General features: G+C 38.9%; 5 protein-coding genes across 5 annotated transcripts; 2 read left to right on the top strand and 3 right to left on the bottom strand.

Moving 5' to 3' along the window:
* Nucleotides 1-66: 66 nt before the first annotated feature.
* Nucleotides 67-915, bottom strand: LOC137099857 (hemoglobin subunit beta-A-like). Its single transcript, XM_067477205.1, has 3 exons — nucleotides 748-915; nucleotides 422-644; nucleotides 67-316 (listed from the first exon to the last, which is right to left on the bottom strand). Exons 1-3 carry the CDS (start codon nucleotides 837-839, stop codon nucleotides 185-187), a joined length of 447 nt encoding a protein of 148 aa, XP_067333306.1. The 5' UTR covers nucleotides 840-915; the 3' UTR covers nucleotides 67-184.
* A 1,574-nt stretch (nucleotides 916-2,489) lies between these two features.
* Nucleotides 2,490-3,383, top strand: LOC137099859 (hemoglobin subunit alpha-like). The gene is made up of 3 exons (XM_067477207.1): nucleotides 2,490-2,650; nucleotides 2,757-2,970; nucleotides 3,151-3,383. Exons 1-3 carry the CDS (start codon nucleotides 2,556-2,558, stop codon nucleotides 3,277-3,279), a joined length of 438 nt encoding a protein of 145 aa, XP_067333308.1. The 5' UTR covers nucleotides 2,490-2,555; the 3' UTR covers nucleotides 3,280-3,383.
* Nucleotides 3,384-6,910: 3,527 nt separating this feature from the next.
* LOC137100572 (hemoglobin embryonic subunit alpha-like) lies at nucleotides 6,911-7,704 on the bottom strand. The gene is made up of 3 exons (XM_067478463.1): nucleotides 7,560-7,704; nucleotides 7,259-7,466; nucleotides 6,911-7,063 (listed from the first exon to the last, which is right to left on the bottom strand). Exons 1-3 carry the CDS (start codon nucleotides 7,655-7,657, stop codon nucleotides 6,935-6,937), a joined length of 435 nt encoding a protein of 144 aa, XP_067334564.1. The 5' UTR covers nucleotides 7,658-7,704; the 3' UTR covers nucleotides 6,911-6,934.
* A 2,991-nt stretch (nucleotides 7,705-10,695) lies between these two features.
* On the top strand, nucleotides 10,696-11,446 carry LOC137100573 (hemoglobin subunit beta-2-like). The gene is made up of 3 exons (XM_067478464.1): nucleotides 10,696-10,817; nucleotides 10,944-11,166; nucleotides 11,282-11,446. Exons 1-3 carry the CDS (start codon nucleotides 10,726-10,728, stop codon nucleotides 11,408-11,410), a joined length of 444 nt encoding a protein of 147 aa, XP_067334565.1. The 5' UTR covers nucleotides 10,696-10,725; the 3' UTR covers nucleotides 11,411-11,446.
* A 3,273-nt stretch (nucleotides 11,447-14,719) lies between these two features.
* LOC137100599 (hemoglobin embryonic subunit alpha-like) lies at nucleotides 14,720-15,500 on the bottom strand. Its single transcript, XM_067478474.1, has 3 exons — nucleotides 15,345-15,500; nucleotides 15,044-15,251; nucleotides 14,720-14,868 (listed from the first exon to the last, which is right to left on the bottom strand). Exons 1-3 carry the CDS (start codon nucleotides 15,440-15,442, stop codon nucleotides 14,740-14,742), a joined length of 435 nt encoding a protein of 144 aa, XP_067334575.1. The 5' UTR covers nucleotides 15,443-15,500; the 3' UTR covers nucleotides 14,720-14,739.
* Between the last annotated feature and the right edge of the window lie 1,654 nt (nucleotides 15,501-17,154).

Consider the following 17,154-nt stretch of genomic DNA (forward strand, 5'->3'; position numbering starts at 1 on the left):
AAAATGTACATTGCAACAACATCTGAGGGCCTTTACATTAAAGAGAAATGGACACAAACTCACAGATGCATTTGGTTAATTTGAGTTTTATTTGGTGCATTTGGCAGCAGCTACAAGGCTGAACGTGAGACATATCATGAGCACGTGTATGACTGCTGCGTCTTTGGAGAGCTTCTCCACACTCTTAGTGGTACTGTCTGCCCAGGGCGGAGACCACCACAGCGAGAAACTTCTGCCAGGCCTCCTGGGCCTCAGGAGTGAAGACGCTGGTGCCAAACCTCGCAGCCATGCACACGGTGATGCACTCAGCCAAAAGCTACAATGAGGGAAATGACAGACAGGGTTAAGGTCGTTAAGGGAAACAGTCATTTAGATCAATTCTTGAAAACGGCTACAGGGAGCATCAGAGGTGGTGACATACCCTGAAGTTATCAGGATCCACGTGGAGCTTCTCAGAGTGCATCACGCTCAGCTTGGCGTAGGTGTTCCTGATATCGTCCAAGTTCTTCACAGCACTTTCCAGCGCACCCATCACTGTCTTTCCATGCTCAGCCACCTTTGGGTTTCCGCAGATGGCGGCATAGGTGGACAGGTTGCCAAATCCGGAGAAGTGTCTCTGGCACCACGGATACACGTAAAGAAGCCTGTGATTGTAGAAAGGCACAACGTTAAAAGACGAACATAAATCTCTCATAATAATAACAACTATAATAATAATAACATTAACAATAATAATAATAATAATACCTGATGAGAGCTTGGGGTCCAATCTCGCTCACATCAACGGCTGCCCACAGGCTAGCGATAGAGCTGCGCTCGGCGTCTGTCCACTCGACCATGTTGACGGTGTGATAGTTTTTTTTGGGGGTCAAAAAAAAGCGAGTACAAGCCTTCTTGAATGCTGATTACGAATGTTCCAGAATTCAATTTTTATTCATTACGGAGAGCTCCGCCTCTCAGCCGAGGAATCATCTGATTGGACAACGCGCTTCTTCCGATTAAATGCTTATCTGTCTGATGAGTTTGGCCCCCACCCGTGCCACGGAATTTGGATCAAAATGTTTTTTTTCATACGGTTTAGATAAAAACATGATAAGGTATTAGGCATTTGCCCACAATATTAAGGATTTTATTTAGAAATGTATAACAGTTGAGTGAAAAGTTTTGTACCCCGTATTTTCAAACTGTAAAAAAGTGTAAAACAAAGATTTTAGAGGCAAACCCTAAACCTAAACATAATATCAGTGTACATTCAACTAGCACAGATGTTCTATGTAGCTGAATGCTGTATTTAGACCACATTTTACAAGTAATGTAACAGCCAATGTTTGGTTTTTAATTTTTTTCGAGAGGTATTTAATCAACTATATGATACAGTCGAACTGTATAGTATGCAAGAGAAGGCTGCAATATTATAAAGGACACATTCATAGTTCCCAAAGCACTTATCACCTCTACTACTGATATTATTATTATTATTATTATTATTATTATTATTATTATTATTATTATTATTATTATTATTATTATTATTATTATTATTATTATTATTAATATAACCCTCTTTAAATATGTTAAACAAAATAGTGACCTGTGATATTCAATTCACACCATAAAAACACACAGAAGAAAAAATACAAAACAACATAGTTTTGTTGTTTTGATAAGTCAAATGAAACTGTGAGTACAAAAACACATAGGCGAACTGACGATGCTGTTAAATAGGGCTCCAGAGACTAGATAGCTGTTTAGTTGCACGGTATAAAATCGCAGAATTTCAAGACAGCCACTATATAACATGGGTTAAAAATAGCATTTCAGTTAACATTTAGATTTGGTCGTAAATAATCACTTTGAAATCCATCTAACCAGCTGTTGAACCGTATACTATTTAAACTTAATAATAGGACAATCATGACCACAAATGGCACAATCCTACCACTACCATTACTACTACTACTAACAACAACCACCGCATTAACAACAACAACAACAACAACAACAACACTACTACTACTACTACTACTACTACTACTAATAATAATAATAATAATAATAATAATAACACTCTTGAAATTTAATAAAACAAAAAAAGTCACCTGTCATATGCAATTCTCACAGTAAAAACACACAGTACAACGACAAAAACTGAACATTAATCTTTATTCTTGGTGTTTTATTTATGTATTGCAGGACTAGATTGCATTAGCTGGTATAAAAAGATTGGTTCTGCACTATTGCCCATACTCATGTTCTTCATTACTGACATTTTGAGATCTTCTCTAGTTAATTTCCAGTCTTATCCACAAACAAGTTTATGTCAGTATTTCCTCCAAATGGCGTGACAGTTACGTGATAGATGGGGAGGGGTAACCTTTATCAAATAATATTGGCAATGAAAACTTCTAGCATTTTCTTTATCAGAGGTGTGGTTTAGACTTGATACAGGGGCGTGGTACCCCTTGGATTGCTATAAAAACATTTCGACAAATCCTCCACAACATCATCTTTAGATCCACATTTTTCTCTTGCTTTTTGAAAACTCCAAGGCAACCATGAGTCTCTCAGCGAAAGACAAGGCCCAGGTTAAGGCATTGTGGGCCAAGGCTGAATCTAAGACCGCTGACCTGGGAGCTGAAGCTCTAGGCAGGTAAGTTTTGAACCGCTTTCTTATGTGTCACTATGTTACCTGCTACTACTACTTAATTATAATAGTAACAATACATTTAATATTATTTTATTATTATTGTTTTTAGGATGTTGGTTTCCTACCCCCAGACCAAGACCTACTTCACTCACTGGGGAGCAGGGGAGCTGGTCCCCAATTCCCCAAAAGTGAGGAAACATGGTGCCACCATCATGTCCGCCGTGGGCAAGGCAATCAAAAGCATTGATGACCTTCCAGGTGCTCTGAGCGCCCTCAGCGAGCTGCATGCCTTCCAGCTCCGGGTGGATCCTTCCAACTTTAAGGTAACAGACCATTAAGAGGGGGCTTTTGTGCATATTTAGCTTTTATTTAACTTTATTTAAATGTGAGCCAAATACTAATGCAGTGTGAAGTTCAGATACATATGCAAAATATAGTGAATGAAATTGAAAAAATGCTCTAGTCATTAAACAACTAATTTGTGTTTTCTTGCACACCCGCAGATCCTGGCCCACAACATCATCGTGGCCTTCGCTTTGCACTTCCCCGCAGATTTCACTCCGGAGGCTCACCTCGCAGTTGACAAGTTCCTGAACAACTTGGCTTTGGCTCTGTCTGAGAAGTACCGCTAAGCTGCAGCAGCAGAAAAGCATCGACTGCTTTACAGCATGTCATCCGAGAACGTCAACAAGCCTGTTCACACAGGACTTGTTCAATAAAAACATAAAACAAATAATGTCGACTTGTCTGTTTCTTACTGGTCCTGTCTGAAAAAACATTAGAAACCTCGGTCCTTGTGAGTAAAGTTATGGTTATAAAGCTTTTCGAGCAAAACAAATGGAGTTACAACCTTAACGAATGCACGCAGGGAGGTCTGCTGGTTACTTTCATTAATATCTGTATTGGATAAGAATGGAGTAAAAACAGTTCACTCACTTCATCAAGTCATACTAATTCAATTTTAAACAACTAGGTTTGTTCTGGGTCCGTGCATGAAGTTCAATTCACCGGCCAGTCACCGGACTTTTACGTTAAAACGCACGAGAGTAATTTGAAGTACAGCATCGAGTAAGCTGGGTCCCTCCTGAGGTCTGATGATGTGCTCTGGCAGATACTAGCTATATACATAACTTTAATAAATATGAGCGAAATATATTTAACTGAAGCTCATTTTCTGAAATCATTAAATTATCTGTTCACAAAAAATGCAGTAATGCTACAAAAAATTATTTCAGTTTTTTAAGACCTTCCAGGAACTGTGTTTCCAGGCCATCCTATCATCAGTGTTATAATTCTGTCTGTCAAGTTATTTCAATTACAGATTGTATATTAACTGCTGACATAACCTCTGAACATAACATTAATCTGTTCTGCTAAGCAGAGGAACACAAAGTTGCTTAGGGGAATTAACCTCAGTACTTTTAGACTTTAGCTATTAAAACTGCTAAGCCAGCCCTGGAATTGAAGCTCCTGCAGTTTGGGTTTTATTGTGATTCAAAACCTTATAAATAAAGATGTACATGGCAGAATGACAATTTTTCAATATAATTATATACAAGCTGCTACAGTGCTGTGAAAAACTATTCAACACCCTCCTGATTTATTTCTATTTGTATCATGCTAAAATACTGATCTTCAAAGTAAATCTAACCTGGGAAAACACAAAATCCAAAAGCAGTTACCAAACTCACCCATGTAAAAAAGACATCACCTCTCACCCTGAACTTAGTTCAGGTCTGGATTTTGACTAAGCCACTACAGAATGTTACTTTTACTCCTTTTGAACCTTAAATTTCTGGGCTTCACTTTTATGCTTCAGATCATTCTCTTGCTTCAGAACATAGTTGCAGCTGAGCTTCAATAAACAAACTGAAGGCCTGATGTTCTCCTTCAGGATTCTCTGATAAGGAGCAAAATCAATAGTTACAATTAATTGAACCTCCTGTGTATTGGACATATAGGATATATGTCAGCAGACATATATAGATATAATTATTAATAATCACATTGGGAAATTTGGTACCTCATATGTTTACATAAGGTAGGAGTTGTTTTCATTTCCAAATGGTAGGAAGAATTCATCACACCACATTTGGTGTCATTATATGATAAAAACAAAACCCTAACTTAATTTGCAATTTTAATGATTCTCTCATATGTAAAGAAAGCACATTACTCTAGTTTTCTATATGCTTTTATTGAGAAAAAATATTTTCTGACAACTCAGGTGTTGTGATGCACTCATGGGAAACCAGAACTCCAATTAAAGGAAGTCTTGTTTTAAGGTGAAACATGCATATTAACTAGCTGTCAATCTGCAGCAGGAATTGGGGTTTGTGACGTGAGGCAAAAGACAAAGAACTATTGGGTTAAATCGCAAAACATGTAAAAACAACAACCATATAAATTTGGTTGACTAAAACTAAGTTCTCATCAAGTTTTTGGCAAAAGTCTGGTAACTTCACGCTTCTGACATGAACCTGAACTAAAACCGGATGCTAACAGCTAACCGGCTAACTTACATTTAGTGTTACACCAGGTTCGTCTGATGTTCCAGCAGTAGACTGTCCGTGGACATCCAGTGATTTGTAATATTTGAACCGTTGCACAGTGAAAGTTTATCGAGTGTAAACACCAGGTACCGCTGACACAGGTAACCAGGTGAATCAGGAGAGTTGAGTTGGCTGACCAGAAGTGCCCCCGGTCCCTCTTAAGATTCGTGTCATGTTACATGTGAATGATGAATTGGACTTCATGCAGGTCCGAAGTAAACATTAAAGCGAAGCCTTTGCTATAACATAAAGTTACGCTTGGCTGATCCCACTACATTCCTGTTAGATGTTTCACAGCCTCTGGGACAATTTGATAAGTCAAATGACACTTTCATTTATAAACTATCACAGGGGTGACCGACAATGTAGCTGAAGAGAGCTCAACGGAAAATACAGCAGCCTATTTGCTGTATGTGGTTATATGGTCGATAACTGTTTTTAGTGCACTATGTAAAGATGCAGGAATTTCTGCCTTAATTAAAAAACAAATAATTAACTTAATTTATTAACAATGTATTTATATATACAAATAATATGTAAGCTTTTCAAAGCTCAAACTGGATGTGTTTTCAGAATCCAGTGTAGGAGAAAAATTTATTGTAGTTAATTATTATGACACAGTGGGATATTTACGCTTGGCTAGAGCGCCATCTGCTGGTCATTGGGCTCAACTCTACTGTCCACTTGAGTCAACCGACAGATTGTGGTCCAGCCTAATGCTAATTGTAAAGCAAAGCGTGGGCTATAACATTTACGATGTTAAGGATTTAATTAGATTTTTATTTCAAACGTCCTCATTAAAACCAAAGCATGGATCTGATAGGACTTCGCTTTGATATTTTCTCCTTGACTTGAATTTTTGCCTTGTACCTCACATGTAAGTCGCTTTGGACAAAAGCGTCTGCTAAATGACTAAATGGATTGAAAATAAGCAAAAAAAAAAAAAAAAGTTTCCATCTCAGCGTCGGAATCTAAGCGGAACAGCAAATCCCGTTGTATCAAATCCTTGACCTCCACCCACCACCCAGGCATTTAATCCTCGGTAATATACCGTAGGTGAAAGACAGCTGATTTTTCCATATGCCTCCTTTAACATGAATGTGCAAGAGGAACCTTTGTTCATTAACAGACTTTTTTTTAAAATTGTGATTTCTGAATGATTTTACAAGTCTCACGTCTTTGGTTGTTCATTTCAAAGTGCACCTGTGGCATCATACGCCAAAGGACGTACAAGGCGTTAGGAAGCACTCTGACGCTATGGAATGAAAAAAGGTGGGATGTGTTTTGAGACTCTCTGTTGCAATAGCAATGTCACAGCACAACACATATCCAATCCAGGTATTTGAAATTCTACAATTATAAAGAAAAAGACTCAAAAATCCTTCTTGAGATACACACAATTAAAAACACGCGAGGATTTGTTCTACAGAATATTGTCTGTCTCTATTAAACTTTGTATTCGAAAATGTAAAGATTTGTACACATATAAAAACATGATTGTTTTAAATATATTTAAAACAAACATTTTTTAAAGACATTTACATTCTGTAAAGGCATTGAAATGTTCAAGTGTAATATTGTGCCAAGCAGATCCCTACGATGGTTTTCTATAAAATATTGGAACAAACGTGAATCAAACCCTGTTGAAGTTTTGAGTTTATGTATTTATTAGTTGCTATACAGACAAAGTACATATTTCAGTCTCTGTCATCTTACTGTCATCTTCTTCTGCAGTTTATCTGTATTTCTCAGACAGTGCACCGGCCACAGCAGCTAGAAACTTGTCCATAGCCACGTGGACCTCAGGGGTGAACTCGTTGGGCATCTTGATGGCGAAAACCACGAGAAGGTTGTGGGAGAGAATCTGTGGGGAAAACAACAAACAAACACGTTATTTCTATAAACAATCTAATATAATAATAAAAAAAGTCTACAAATAGACATTTTAGTAATTTTAAATAGTAATTTTAAATAGACAAATACACATGGATACAAATAGCCTAAAACACCGAGTTCTGAAACTTCTCATAAGTAAGTAAGTAAGTCTTTGGCTCAGAACCTTGAAGTTAGCAGGGTCCACTCTCAGAGTGAAGGCGTGCAGCTCACTGAGGCTCAGAAGACCCGCAGCCAGGTCGTCAATTTTGGCCACAGCATCAGCAACTCCATTCATGATGGTCTTTCCGTGCTTCTTCACTTGGGCAGAGTCCGGGCTCAGGTCCTTCCAGTGGGAGAAGTAGGTCTTGGTCTGGGGGTAAACCACCAGCATCCTGTGGAAAACATGTAAATGACAGAGTTGATGTGAATCAGTCAGTCAGTGTTGGAGGATGTGGCATCAGTAGTCAGCATGTTCTCATATTTACCTGGCCAGGGCATCAGCGCCGATGTCCTCCGCCTTCCCGGATGCCTTAGCCCAGAAGGCCTTGACTGTGTCCTTGTCCTTAGCACTGAGACTGGTCATCTTGCTTTTGTCTGACTGTTTGCCAAATGCTGTTATCAGTCTAAACTGCAGGGGTTTTATGCTGGAAGCAGAGAGTGCACACACCCGGGACCACCTCCAAGATAGACCACATGAGGCGGTCCCAGTGATGGGCTGCAGCCTGTATAAGATAAACTGCAACCTCCCCACTGTGACTCTGAACTTAAAAACTTAAACTTAAATAAAACTTATTTATTGATTCTAGACAAAAATGTACAATTACTGGTATATATTTAAAGTAATGTTTTTGCAAATTGGGCATAAAAAATGCAACAGTACATCACTAATTCAGAACAAAACCAAAGAAATACGTTTATTCTAGTGTGGGACTGTATTTCTTGTCAGTTCTGTAACAGACAGAAAATTTTCATCTGTTAATAACTGAAACAGAGACCAAGCAGAGTAATTATAAATAGATGTTTAACATAGAACCTGCAATCACTGAAATATTACCAGATTTATCAGTTGTGAAGCTTCCAGTGTTAAGTAATTTTCTGTTCTGTGTGTTTCAAAGTTCTATCTTATCCAGTACACTGCTAGGGAGGATCCACTTAAAAAGTAAGTATGATTAGCTTTGTCCCTCATTGACATTCAGCTGATATGCAGTGTAAAGTTAGAAACTAAAGAAATCTATAAAGAAAATTATAAAAGAACAAAAATTGAAACAACAAACCTTTGAGGGGCCGTTGCTGCATCTGGGTGCACGTTTTTGCCTTAGCAGTATTAAAAAAATCACTTTATTTCTGACTGGCTGGTAAGACCAACATGCTTGCAGGGAGCCCTTCCAACCATAGGCCTATTTGACCCCCTCAAATGTTTAAGGTCGGGTTTATTTTCCTGCAGCCAACCAGGGGCTAGGCTAACTAAAGCCAGCTAGGGCTGTTACATTGTTTCTTCCTCCTTCTTTGTTTCGTCATTATACCCCTGTGACAAGCTACAATGTCAAGTGGAAATCTAACCTCAACCTTACATAATTACGGAGACGTTCTAGACATGCAAGACATGCTGTACCTTGACTTAGGTGGGTGTCACAATCTTGTCTTGACAACAGTTGGTTAAAACAAATGGGAGTGGGGTTGAGGGGATTGCAAAATCTACTTGGCCCCTCCTGGACCAGCACATCTTACTTTCCATAAAGTAAGAGTCCATAAAGAGTCCATAAAACTTTGCCATAAACTGGTTGTGGATCGTATCTGTAGTTTTTTGCAAATTCCAACCTGGCTTTCAGATGCGTGCTGCTGACGGGTGTTTGCATTATGCAATATAGCCTCCATGTCTCTATTTGTGAAGTTTTCTTTAATTGGTAGACTGTGATGCTTTAACTCCTCCTTATTCAAACTCCAAAATGTTGAATTGATTAAACATAATGTTTGTGCAAAACCTCTAGAGGTTTTTGTGTCTTTTCTCAGGCTCAAAATGGATTGCTTTTCTCCCACCGACAGTTCTCTTTTTTCATAATCGTATATGCTTTTTAAATAGTTTTCACAGTCACATTACATTACCTAAACTTAAAATTAGGGCCACCTGATACCAAAGATGTTATATTATATGTTGTTTAATATATAGAAGTGTAAATACCATCAAATAAAATGTTCTAGAAGTTTCATCTCATATACATATTTTGATCTTAAACACAAATGCCTTCAGTGTACAGCAAAAACATAATAATACTTTTGGAGGAGGCTGTTTCCTTCACTGGCTAAAGTAAAATCTTTGTCCAATTCTGGAGAGCCCTCGTGGACTGTAGCCTCAGTTTCCTGTTCCTAGCTGAGAGGAGTTGCTCCTGGTGTGGGCTTCTGCTCCTGTACCACATCTGCTTTAACGTTTGACACCAGCTACAACCATGCCACATTGAAAGTCGTTTAATTTACCTTTTGTTCTCCATTTTGATGCCATTTGATCAGTTTGAACCTCAGCAGATCACCTTTAGACTTTCAAGTCTTTTAAGTCTTTCTCCCTGTCTAAGTGGTATCATCAAGTCTCTCTGTGGACGCACAGCTGTTTTTTTCCCCAGATGCATTTGCAGTGTGCTTGGGATCATTATGCTAATAAATAAAAATGTTTCCAGTGCTTTACGGAAGCAATAGCATGATGAATTAAAACCTTTCTGCACTTTTCAGCATTCATGGTCCCATCAATTCAGACAATCAATTGGTTATGCTGGTAGAGAGCAGTGAAAATAATTTTGATTCATGCGGGGCGATAGTTACTCCTGTAATCAAATTTTATACCAGAAATGCAAATGGGACTTTATCTGTCTTGAAGCCTCTGTATCACAAGTGGTGGAGCACTGACAACTGAGCTGAGCTATATTTGGACTGTATGTCCAGCTAAGATAACATTGGGAGACAATCAGTAGATCAGCCAACAGCTGGAAACACCATCTTTCTCCACCCAGTAAAACAGTGTAAAAGAGTGATAAAGAGTAAAACTAGGAGATTAAACCGTTTCTAGGAAATCTAAATTCAAAGTTTCAGTAAATTCAGAAACATTAAATGATGTCAGTGTGGAACAGAACACATTCTATTAATTTTTCTCTGTGTTGTATGTGATAATTTAACATTCTGCACTGAAATTTAAGTCTGAGGCAGTTGCATGTTTTTCCTTAGATATTTCTTGGGTAATTAAATTGTTATTGTGTGTATGTGGGTAACAAATTTTAAGTAAATTATAATCATGCATGTGACTGGCAGTGACTGTGTCAACAGTTTGCATCATTTAAATTTGTGCCTATGTAAAGCAATAAAATAAGAGTCAGAAAAGATCAAACTTTGACATTGAAAATGTAATTTAACTTCTATACATTAGGCATGTGTAGTCTAACCATGTGACCATGTGGGATCATACTCTACAAACTACCTTTCCTCTGTTTCAGAAGCAGTCTTACTTGTGCAGATACAGCCACTCTGTCTTATCATTTTTTCTTATCCGGCTCATCATCCAGCCAATCACTTGGCTCTGGGAGGGAGCAGGGCTGCTTTAAAAGCTGCATCTGGTGCCAGTAATGACAGGATCTTCTGACCTGCACAGAAAAACCTACAGCTGCCAAAATGGTTGAATGGACAGACTTCGAGCGCGCCACCATCCAGGACATCTTCTCCAAGATTGACCCTGATGTCGTGGGCCCTGCTGCTCTTGTCAGGTCAGACACGGTTCATGTTCTGCATGAACAGCATTTTATGATTATTAATGTAGTCAATGCGCAAAATGAGATTTTCCTAAAACCACGTGATCTCTTGATGTAACACATTTCCACCTGTTCTCTCAGGTGTCTGGTTGTCTACCCCTGGACTCAGAGGTATTTCGGTAAATTTGGCAACCTCTACAACGCTGCTGCAATCACATCCAATCCCAACGTTATAGCTCATGGAAAAGTGGTCCTGAACGGTCTGCAGTGGGCTGTGAAGAACATGGACAACATCAAGGCCACATATGCTGAGCTGAGCGTGCTGCACTCCGAGAAACTGAACGTGGACCCAGACAACTTCAAGGTATTAGGTTATGAGACTAATGCAGTTATTGTTCTCCATGTTTAACGATTGCTTCAAAAATGCCTCAGCTTTCATATTGTTGATGTGATGTTTTCTGGTCCCTATTGTGTTGCAGCTGCTGGCCGAGTGTCTGTCCATTGTCGTCGCTGCTCAGTTGGGTAAAGACTTCACTGGTGACGTCCAGGCAGCTTTCCAGAAGTTCCTGGCCGTGGTGGTGTCCGCTCTGGGAAGACAGTACCACTAGAGACCTGTGGCACAGGACAAGACCATCACATGCTGATCATTTTTCTAGAGTTTGAAATGAAAATAAAAGTTTAAGAAAATTTAGCATGTTGTTCGTGTTTTATTGTTGCACTTGCCCATGCCATGATTTAAATCTTTCAAATGATAACTAGTAGGTTTAGGCTACTAGTCATCTTAGTTTTATATGACTTGTTTTATAGCAATGCAATGATGAACATATATATTTATTTCTGTTATTTATGTCTCTTTATTTAAAAAAAACAACTAAAAAATATAGGAAATATGAACAAATTATTAAAAACTGCTGTCTGAATTGATGGGACCATGAATGCTGAAAAGTGCAGAAAGGTTTTAATTCATCATGCTATTGCTTCCGTAAAGCACTGGAAACATTTTTATTTATTAGCATAATGATCCCAAGCACACTGCAAATGCATCTGGGGAAAAAAACAGCTGTGCGTCCACAGAGAGACTTGATGATACCACTTAGACAGGGAGAAAGACTTAAAAGACTTGAAAGTCTAAAGGTGATCTGCTGAGGTTCAAACTGATCAAATGGCATCAAAATGGAGAACAAAAGGTAAATTAAACGACTTTCAATGTGGCATGGTTGTAGCTGGTGTCAAACGTTAAAGCAGATGTGGTACAGGAGCAGAAGCCCACACCAGGAGCAACTCCTCTCAGCTAGGAACAGGAAACTGAGGCTACAGTCCACGAGGGCTCTCCAGAATTGGACAATAAAGACTCGAAAACAGGTCTGACAAGTCTAATCTCTGCTGTGACTTTCAAAGGTCGAATCAGGATTTGGCCTAACAAAATGAAAGGATGGATTCGTCCATCAATGGTTCAGTCTGCTGGTGTGACAGAGTGGGGGATATTATCTTGGGTGTGAACCATATAGAGCAAAACACAAAAGAATAAGCAATGACATTAGATACTGTTGACAAATTGCCAGTGATTTCAGGAGAACAATCTATAATCTTTAATATAGCATAAAGCAGCTCTGATCCACAAAAACGAAGAATAGGAAAGGTACTTTTACTTTAATACCTTAACTAAAATATAAATCATATACACACTTTTACTTAAGTAGAAATGTGAGTGTTTTACTTGTTTACTTGTTTGTAGGTTTGTACTTCAATCATCATTTACCTCTTTACTTAAGAACATAAAATAAACTTTAATGAACGATATAAAGAAAAATAAAGTCAATTATATTTTGTCATGTGGCTCTAAATTAATCGTTCAATACAAATGAAATGCAGTTCCTCTGGGCCAAGAGTCTTGGTCTTCACTGATTCACAGTCGAACAGACCATCATTTGTGTCTCTGAGGAAACCATCTGTTAAAGTCACTTTCACAACATAATTTCTTTTCTCACCATCATAGCATGAAGAAAGAGCTGAGGTAGCAGGGTAAAACTTTTACATCTCCACTGCACAAGACCATTGTTATTTATTTCACTGATACAACTGATATACAACAGAGACAACGGGGACTAATACAACGAAGATGAGTAAAAGGCCCCCAACTTGTCCAACGAGATGCCAAAACTGAAGTAGTTTGGAAGCTTTTTATGTATTCAAATCTCATAGTTTGCCTTTTGTGCCCCTTTGTTTGTGTCTCTATTTATTTTTGGGGGGTCTAAATTAGGTCAGTTTGTTCTCTTTGTCTTCTTGAAATCTTTTCTCTCTTTCAAACCAATCTCATCTGACTCATCCTTCTTTTCTTGGATGTACCTTTGGTCTATTGTTACTTTTTATCCATGAGCTAGTTTTGCGTGTCTCTGTTGTCATAGTGTGATTCAGTCAGTCACTTTGAACAGACTTTCTGGATCCCTGTGCCTCTCAGGCTCTTATTTTAGTCACTCAGTGTCCTCAACAGATGATGTTGTCTTGTGGGTATCATTGTCACACTGAATGAAAGCAGCAGATTTTATCCTCTGTGACAATAGAATAACTTCGTGTGTGTGTTTGGGCTTTCTGTACAGGGGAGTCACAGAGAGTTGGAAGACATGAAGAGACAGATGAAAGAGATGGGGGAAAATGTGAGGACAATTGCAAAGATGATGGTCAAGTAAGAGAGAGAATATTGGTAAGAGGACAGAAAGCAGCTGCTGGAAGAGAAAAACAAACCTGCAGAGAAAGCCTCCAGAAGGCCAAAGAGCTGATTGGACAGCGAGAAGAAGAGATTACCCGTCCACACAAAAGTGTCCATCCTCTGCAGGAAAAATACAATGCAGCCCTATTTGCTGTAGGGGGATTGAAAAAAGAGTGTGAGATTGGACCAGAAAAGAAGTAGAAGAAAGTTAAGCTGATTATCTTTCTCCAGCAGAGCCTCTGTGCTCAAAAAGAGGAAGCAGAGAGCGTCCAGGAAGCTTCCTTTCATCAATAGAAAGAGTCCAGTGGGTTATAGAGCGTAGAGGTAGAGATGGTAAATGGTCAGCACCTATATAGTGCTTTTCTACCTTTTGGCACTTAAAGCTCTAAACACTCCTCCAATGGTGGACACTTGCCAACACTCACCAGGATCAACTAAGATCGGGTTTAGTGTCTTCCTCAAAGACAGTTTGACATGTGACTAGAGGAGCGGGGGATTGAACCATCAACTGTGGACAACCACTCTCGCTTCCTGCGCCACAGTTGCCTCTAGAGGGACAAAGTCACACAGCATGACGAGCTCCTCTATAAGAAAGAGTTAGAGATCAGCAGAGACATCAAGAAAAGACCAGCTCACACTCCCATGTCCATGGCCCATTTGGACACTTTGGCCCAGCTGAGTGACACAGTCAACTCCGAAACAGAGCAAACGGACCTGTGTTGCTCTGGAGGAAAAGCTCTAAACACTGCAGGCTGACAAAGAGGAAAGTTTCAGAATGGAGTTTTCAGAGAGTCTTAGAGAGCTGAATGTGTTGTAAGGGTTCAATTCTACCATAATAAACAATCAGTAATCAGTACAGGAACATTTAGTTTAAATAATAGATATCAAAATAATCCTGTGTTATGTAAAGATAGCCTAAAAAGTATTTAATATATATTTTTATATGTAACATATTTAAGATATTTACAAATATACATATTTGATGGTTGGTTATTAATATGGATTTAAAATTATAAAATAGGAATTATGCAGGACTATTGTGATATGTACTATAGCTAGCTCTACATGTAAATTTCACCCCTGAGTTGTTACACAGACCAAATTTTTGATGTGTACCTAAATGTGACAAACATGCAGAAGAATGAGAAAATAAATGCTGAGTTCGGTTTTTGCATTCAGGTATTTATTAGTTACTATGCAGAGAAAGTTCATGCTTCAGTCTCTGTCAGTTTATCTGTATTTCTCAGACAGGGCACCGGCCACAGCAGCAAGAAACTTGTCCATAGCCACGTGGACCTCAGGGGTGAAGTCGTTGGGCATCTTGATGGCGAAAACCACAAGAAGATTGTGAGAGAGAATCTGTGAAAAAAACAACAAACTCGTTATTCTAAAAAAATTTAATAGAATCCACAAAGAAAGTCAGGATGACTTGAATTGTTGGCAACTCGGTGGATCATGGAAATTGCAATGTCTGAAAATAACCTAAAACACTTAGTTTTGACACTTCTCATAAAGTAAGTCTTTGGTTCAGCACCTTGAAGTTAGCAGGGTCCACTCTCAGAGTGAAGGCGTGCAGCTCACTGAGGCTCAGAAGACCCGCAGCCAGGTCGTCAATTTTGGCCACAGCATCAGCAACTCCATTCATGATGGTCTTTCCGTGCTTCTTCACTTGGGCAGAGTCCGGGCTCAGGTCCTTCCAGTGGGAGAAGTAGGTCTTGGTCTGGGGGTAAACCACCAGCATCCTGTGGAAAACATGTAAATGACAGAGTGGATGTGAATCAGTCAGTCAGTGTTGGAGGATGTGGCATCAGTAGTCAGCGTGTTCTCATATTTACCTGGCCAGGGCATCAGCGCCGATGTCCTCCGCCTTCCCGGATGCCTTAGCCCAGAAGGCCTTGACTGTGTCCTTGTCCTTAGCACTGAGACTGGTCATCTTGCTTTTGTCTGACTGTTTGCCAAATGCTGGGATCAGTCTAAACTGCGGGGGTTTTATGCTGGAAGCAGAGAGTGGACACACCCGGGACCACCTACAAGATAGACCACATGAGGCGGTCCCAGTGATGGGCTGCAGCCTCTATGAGATAAACTACGACCTCCCCACTGCGGCTCTGAACTTAAAAACTCAAATTCAGTATTGTGTTTACTCTAAATGTGCAATTATGGGTATAATGATAATCTGACATTAAAATGGAACAATTCAGCTAAAAATTTAGAACACAATGAGAGATATAATGAAGTGATCTTGGTGTCCGACTGAAGTTACTTTTTTAAACTGAAGGTTTTCCTCTAAAAAACTGAAACATACAGAGATAAAGTACACTAATTAAAAAAAGATTTAAAATCTAGACTCTGCATTCAAACAATATAAATAGATTTGTTTATCAATTGGAAAGCTTCCAGTAGACATTTTCTGGTTTGTGCCACATGTTTCTACGATTTATCTTATCCATCACATTATAGCTGTTAGGGTGGATCCACTCAAACGAATCCATAGATAAGCTTAGTTTCCCAGTGTGTTGTTCAGCTGATAAGGTGGTAAGTAGGAAGCATATGCTTTACATAATTTAAAACACATAAATTGTTTTAGATGTAACACCATTTAGCTTACTACAAAGTCAAGAGTAAAATCAAGCCACATGTTGTATTTTAGTGTTGACAGTTATCCTCAGGGGCCACAATCATAACCCCTGCTTCCCTAGGCAGAGAAAAAGCTCATGGTAACAAAATACGTTGAAATGATCGTCTAACATATCAGAGCTCAGTCGAACAACACAAATACTAGGTTGACAAGTAAAATTAAATTAAAGAATAAAGAATATACATCTTATTTTAGGTTGGCTGGTAGGTAGATCGTAACAGCAATGTTACGGAACAGAATGAAGCCACTGCTTCTGTTGGCAAGTCACATTAGTGAGTCCTATAAAGGACAAACACCTGTCATGGGAGACCAGCTGCCAGTGGGTGCTGTTACAGGATTTTGACCAAAGAATGTGACTAGTGCATTTCAAAATACAGAAGAAATACATTCACAGTGCACCGTGCCTCGTCTTTTACCAAAAGATCAACCGTCTCTGTAGTGCCGAGTGGACATCAAGCCTTATTTAGAAAAGAACAAGTCTCAATGTCCAATCGGCACTGTTGTTTCAATGGAGCAACTCGAAGACATTATTCTGCCTTTACCTTAAGTCATGACCATTCACTGTGCAGAAGTTCCTTTGGAGTCAAGGCAATTCCAAACTTTTTTGAACTTGAGATCACAATTGATTCATTGACAATCTCACAGTAAAGACACATGCACCTGTTGAGACGGTTTGATATCGTTTTTGTGGTTCTTCTCGGATTTGTTGGTTCATATTTGAGTATCGATTCAATAGCAGAACGTTTGAACCCAAGTAAAAATAACATTTACACACTTCAACTTAATTCATAAAAAAAAAATACGCTATTTGTTCTTGTGAACATCGTTTTGCATTAGTTAGCAAATGAATTATGAGACTCAGTGAGCTTTCCCACGTGGTTTCTAACTTCTCTGACAATAGAAGATTCATTATAAATATATTTGATACCTTGCATTAGAGCTGCTGTGTGAGTTGATGATTTATTTAGTCAGTCACTAGAAAATTATCCAATCAATATTTTGATAAT

Source organism: Channa argus, chromosome 15 (assembly GCF_033026475.1).
Source record: "Channa argus isolate prfri chromosome 15, Channa argus male v1.0, whole genome shotgun sequence".
Classification (NCBI taxonomy): domain Eukaryota; kingdom Metazoa; phylum Chordata; class Actinopteri; order Anabantiformes; family Channidae; genus Channa; species Channa argus.

Bases quoted from the DNA above. Each gene is read 5' to 3' on its own strand.
- LOC137099857 (XM_067477205.1), bottom strand. From the start codon at position 839: ATGGTCGAGTGGACAGACGCCGAGCGCAGCTCTATCGCTAGCCTGTGG. The intron at 645-747 runs GTATTATTATTA...CTACAATCACAG, and splicing joins GGACCCCAAGCTCTCATCAG to GCTTCTTTACGTGTATCCGT. The intron at 317-421 runs GTATGTCACCAC...CCCTCATTGTAG, and splicing joins TGGATCCTGATAACTTCAGG to CTTTTGGCTGAGTGCATCAC.
- LOC137099859 (XM_067477207.1), top strand. From the start codon at position 2,556: ATGAGTCTCTCAGCGAAAGACAAGGCCCAGGTTAAGGCATTGTGGGCC. The intron at 2,651-2,756 runs GTAAGTTTTGAA...TATTGTTTTTAG, and splicing joins GGAGCTGAAGCTCTAGGCAG to GATGTTGGTTTCCTACCCCC. The intron at 2,971-3,150 runs GTAACAGACCAT...GCACACCCGCAG, and splicing joins TGGATCCTTCCAACTTTAAG to ATCCTGGCCCACAACATCAT.
- LOC137100572 (XM_067478463.1), bottom strand. From the start codon at position 7,657: ATGACCAGTCTCAGTGCTAAGGACAAGGACACAGTCAAGGCCTTCTGG. The intron at 7,467-7,559 runs GTAAATATGAGA...TGTTTTCCACAG, and splicing joins GGCGCTGATGCCCTGGCCAG to GATGCTGGTGGTTTACCCCC. The intron at 7,064-7,258 runs GTTCTGAGCCAA...TTTTCCCCACAG, and splicing joins TGGACCCTGCTAACTTCAAG to ATTCTCTCCCACAACCTTCT.
- LOC137100573 (XM_067478464.1), top strand. From the start codon at position 10,726: ATGGTTGAATGGACAGACTTCGAGCGCGCCACCATCCAGGACATCTTC. The intron at 10,818-10,943 runs GTCAGACACGGT...CTGTTCTCTCAG, and splicing joins GGCCCTGCTGCTCTTGTCAG to GTGTCTGGTTGTCTACCCCT. The intron at 11,167-11,281 runs GTATTAGGTTAT...ATTGTGTTGCAG, and splicing joins TGGACCCAGACAACTTCAAG to CTGCTGGCCGAGTGTCTGTC.
- LOC137100599 (XM_067478474.1), bottom strand. From the start codon at position 15,442: ATGACCAGTCTCAGTGCTAAGGACAAGGACACAGTCAAGGCCTTCTGG. The intron at 15,252-15,344 runs GTAAATATGAGA...TGTTTTCCACAG, and splicing joins GGCGCTGATGCCCTGGCCAG to GATGCTGGTGGTTTACCCCC. The intron at 14,869-15,043 runs GTGCTGAACCAA...TTTTTTTCACAG, and splicing joins TGGACCCTGCTAACTTCAAG to ATTCTCTCTCACAATCTTCT.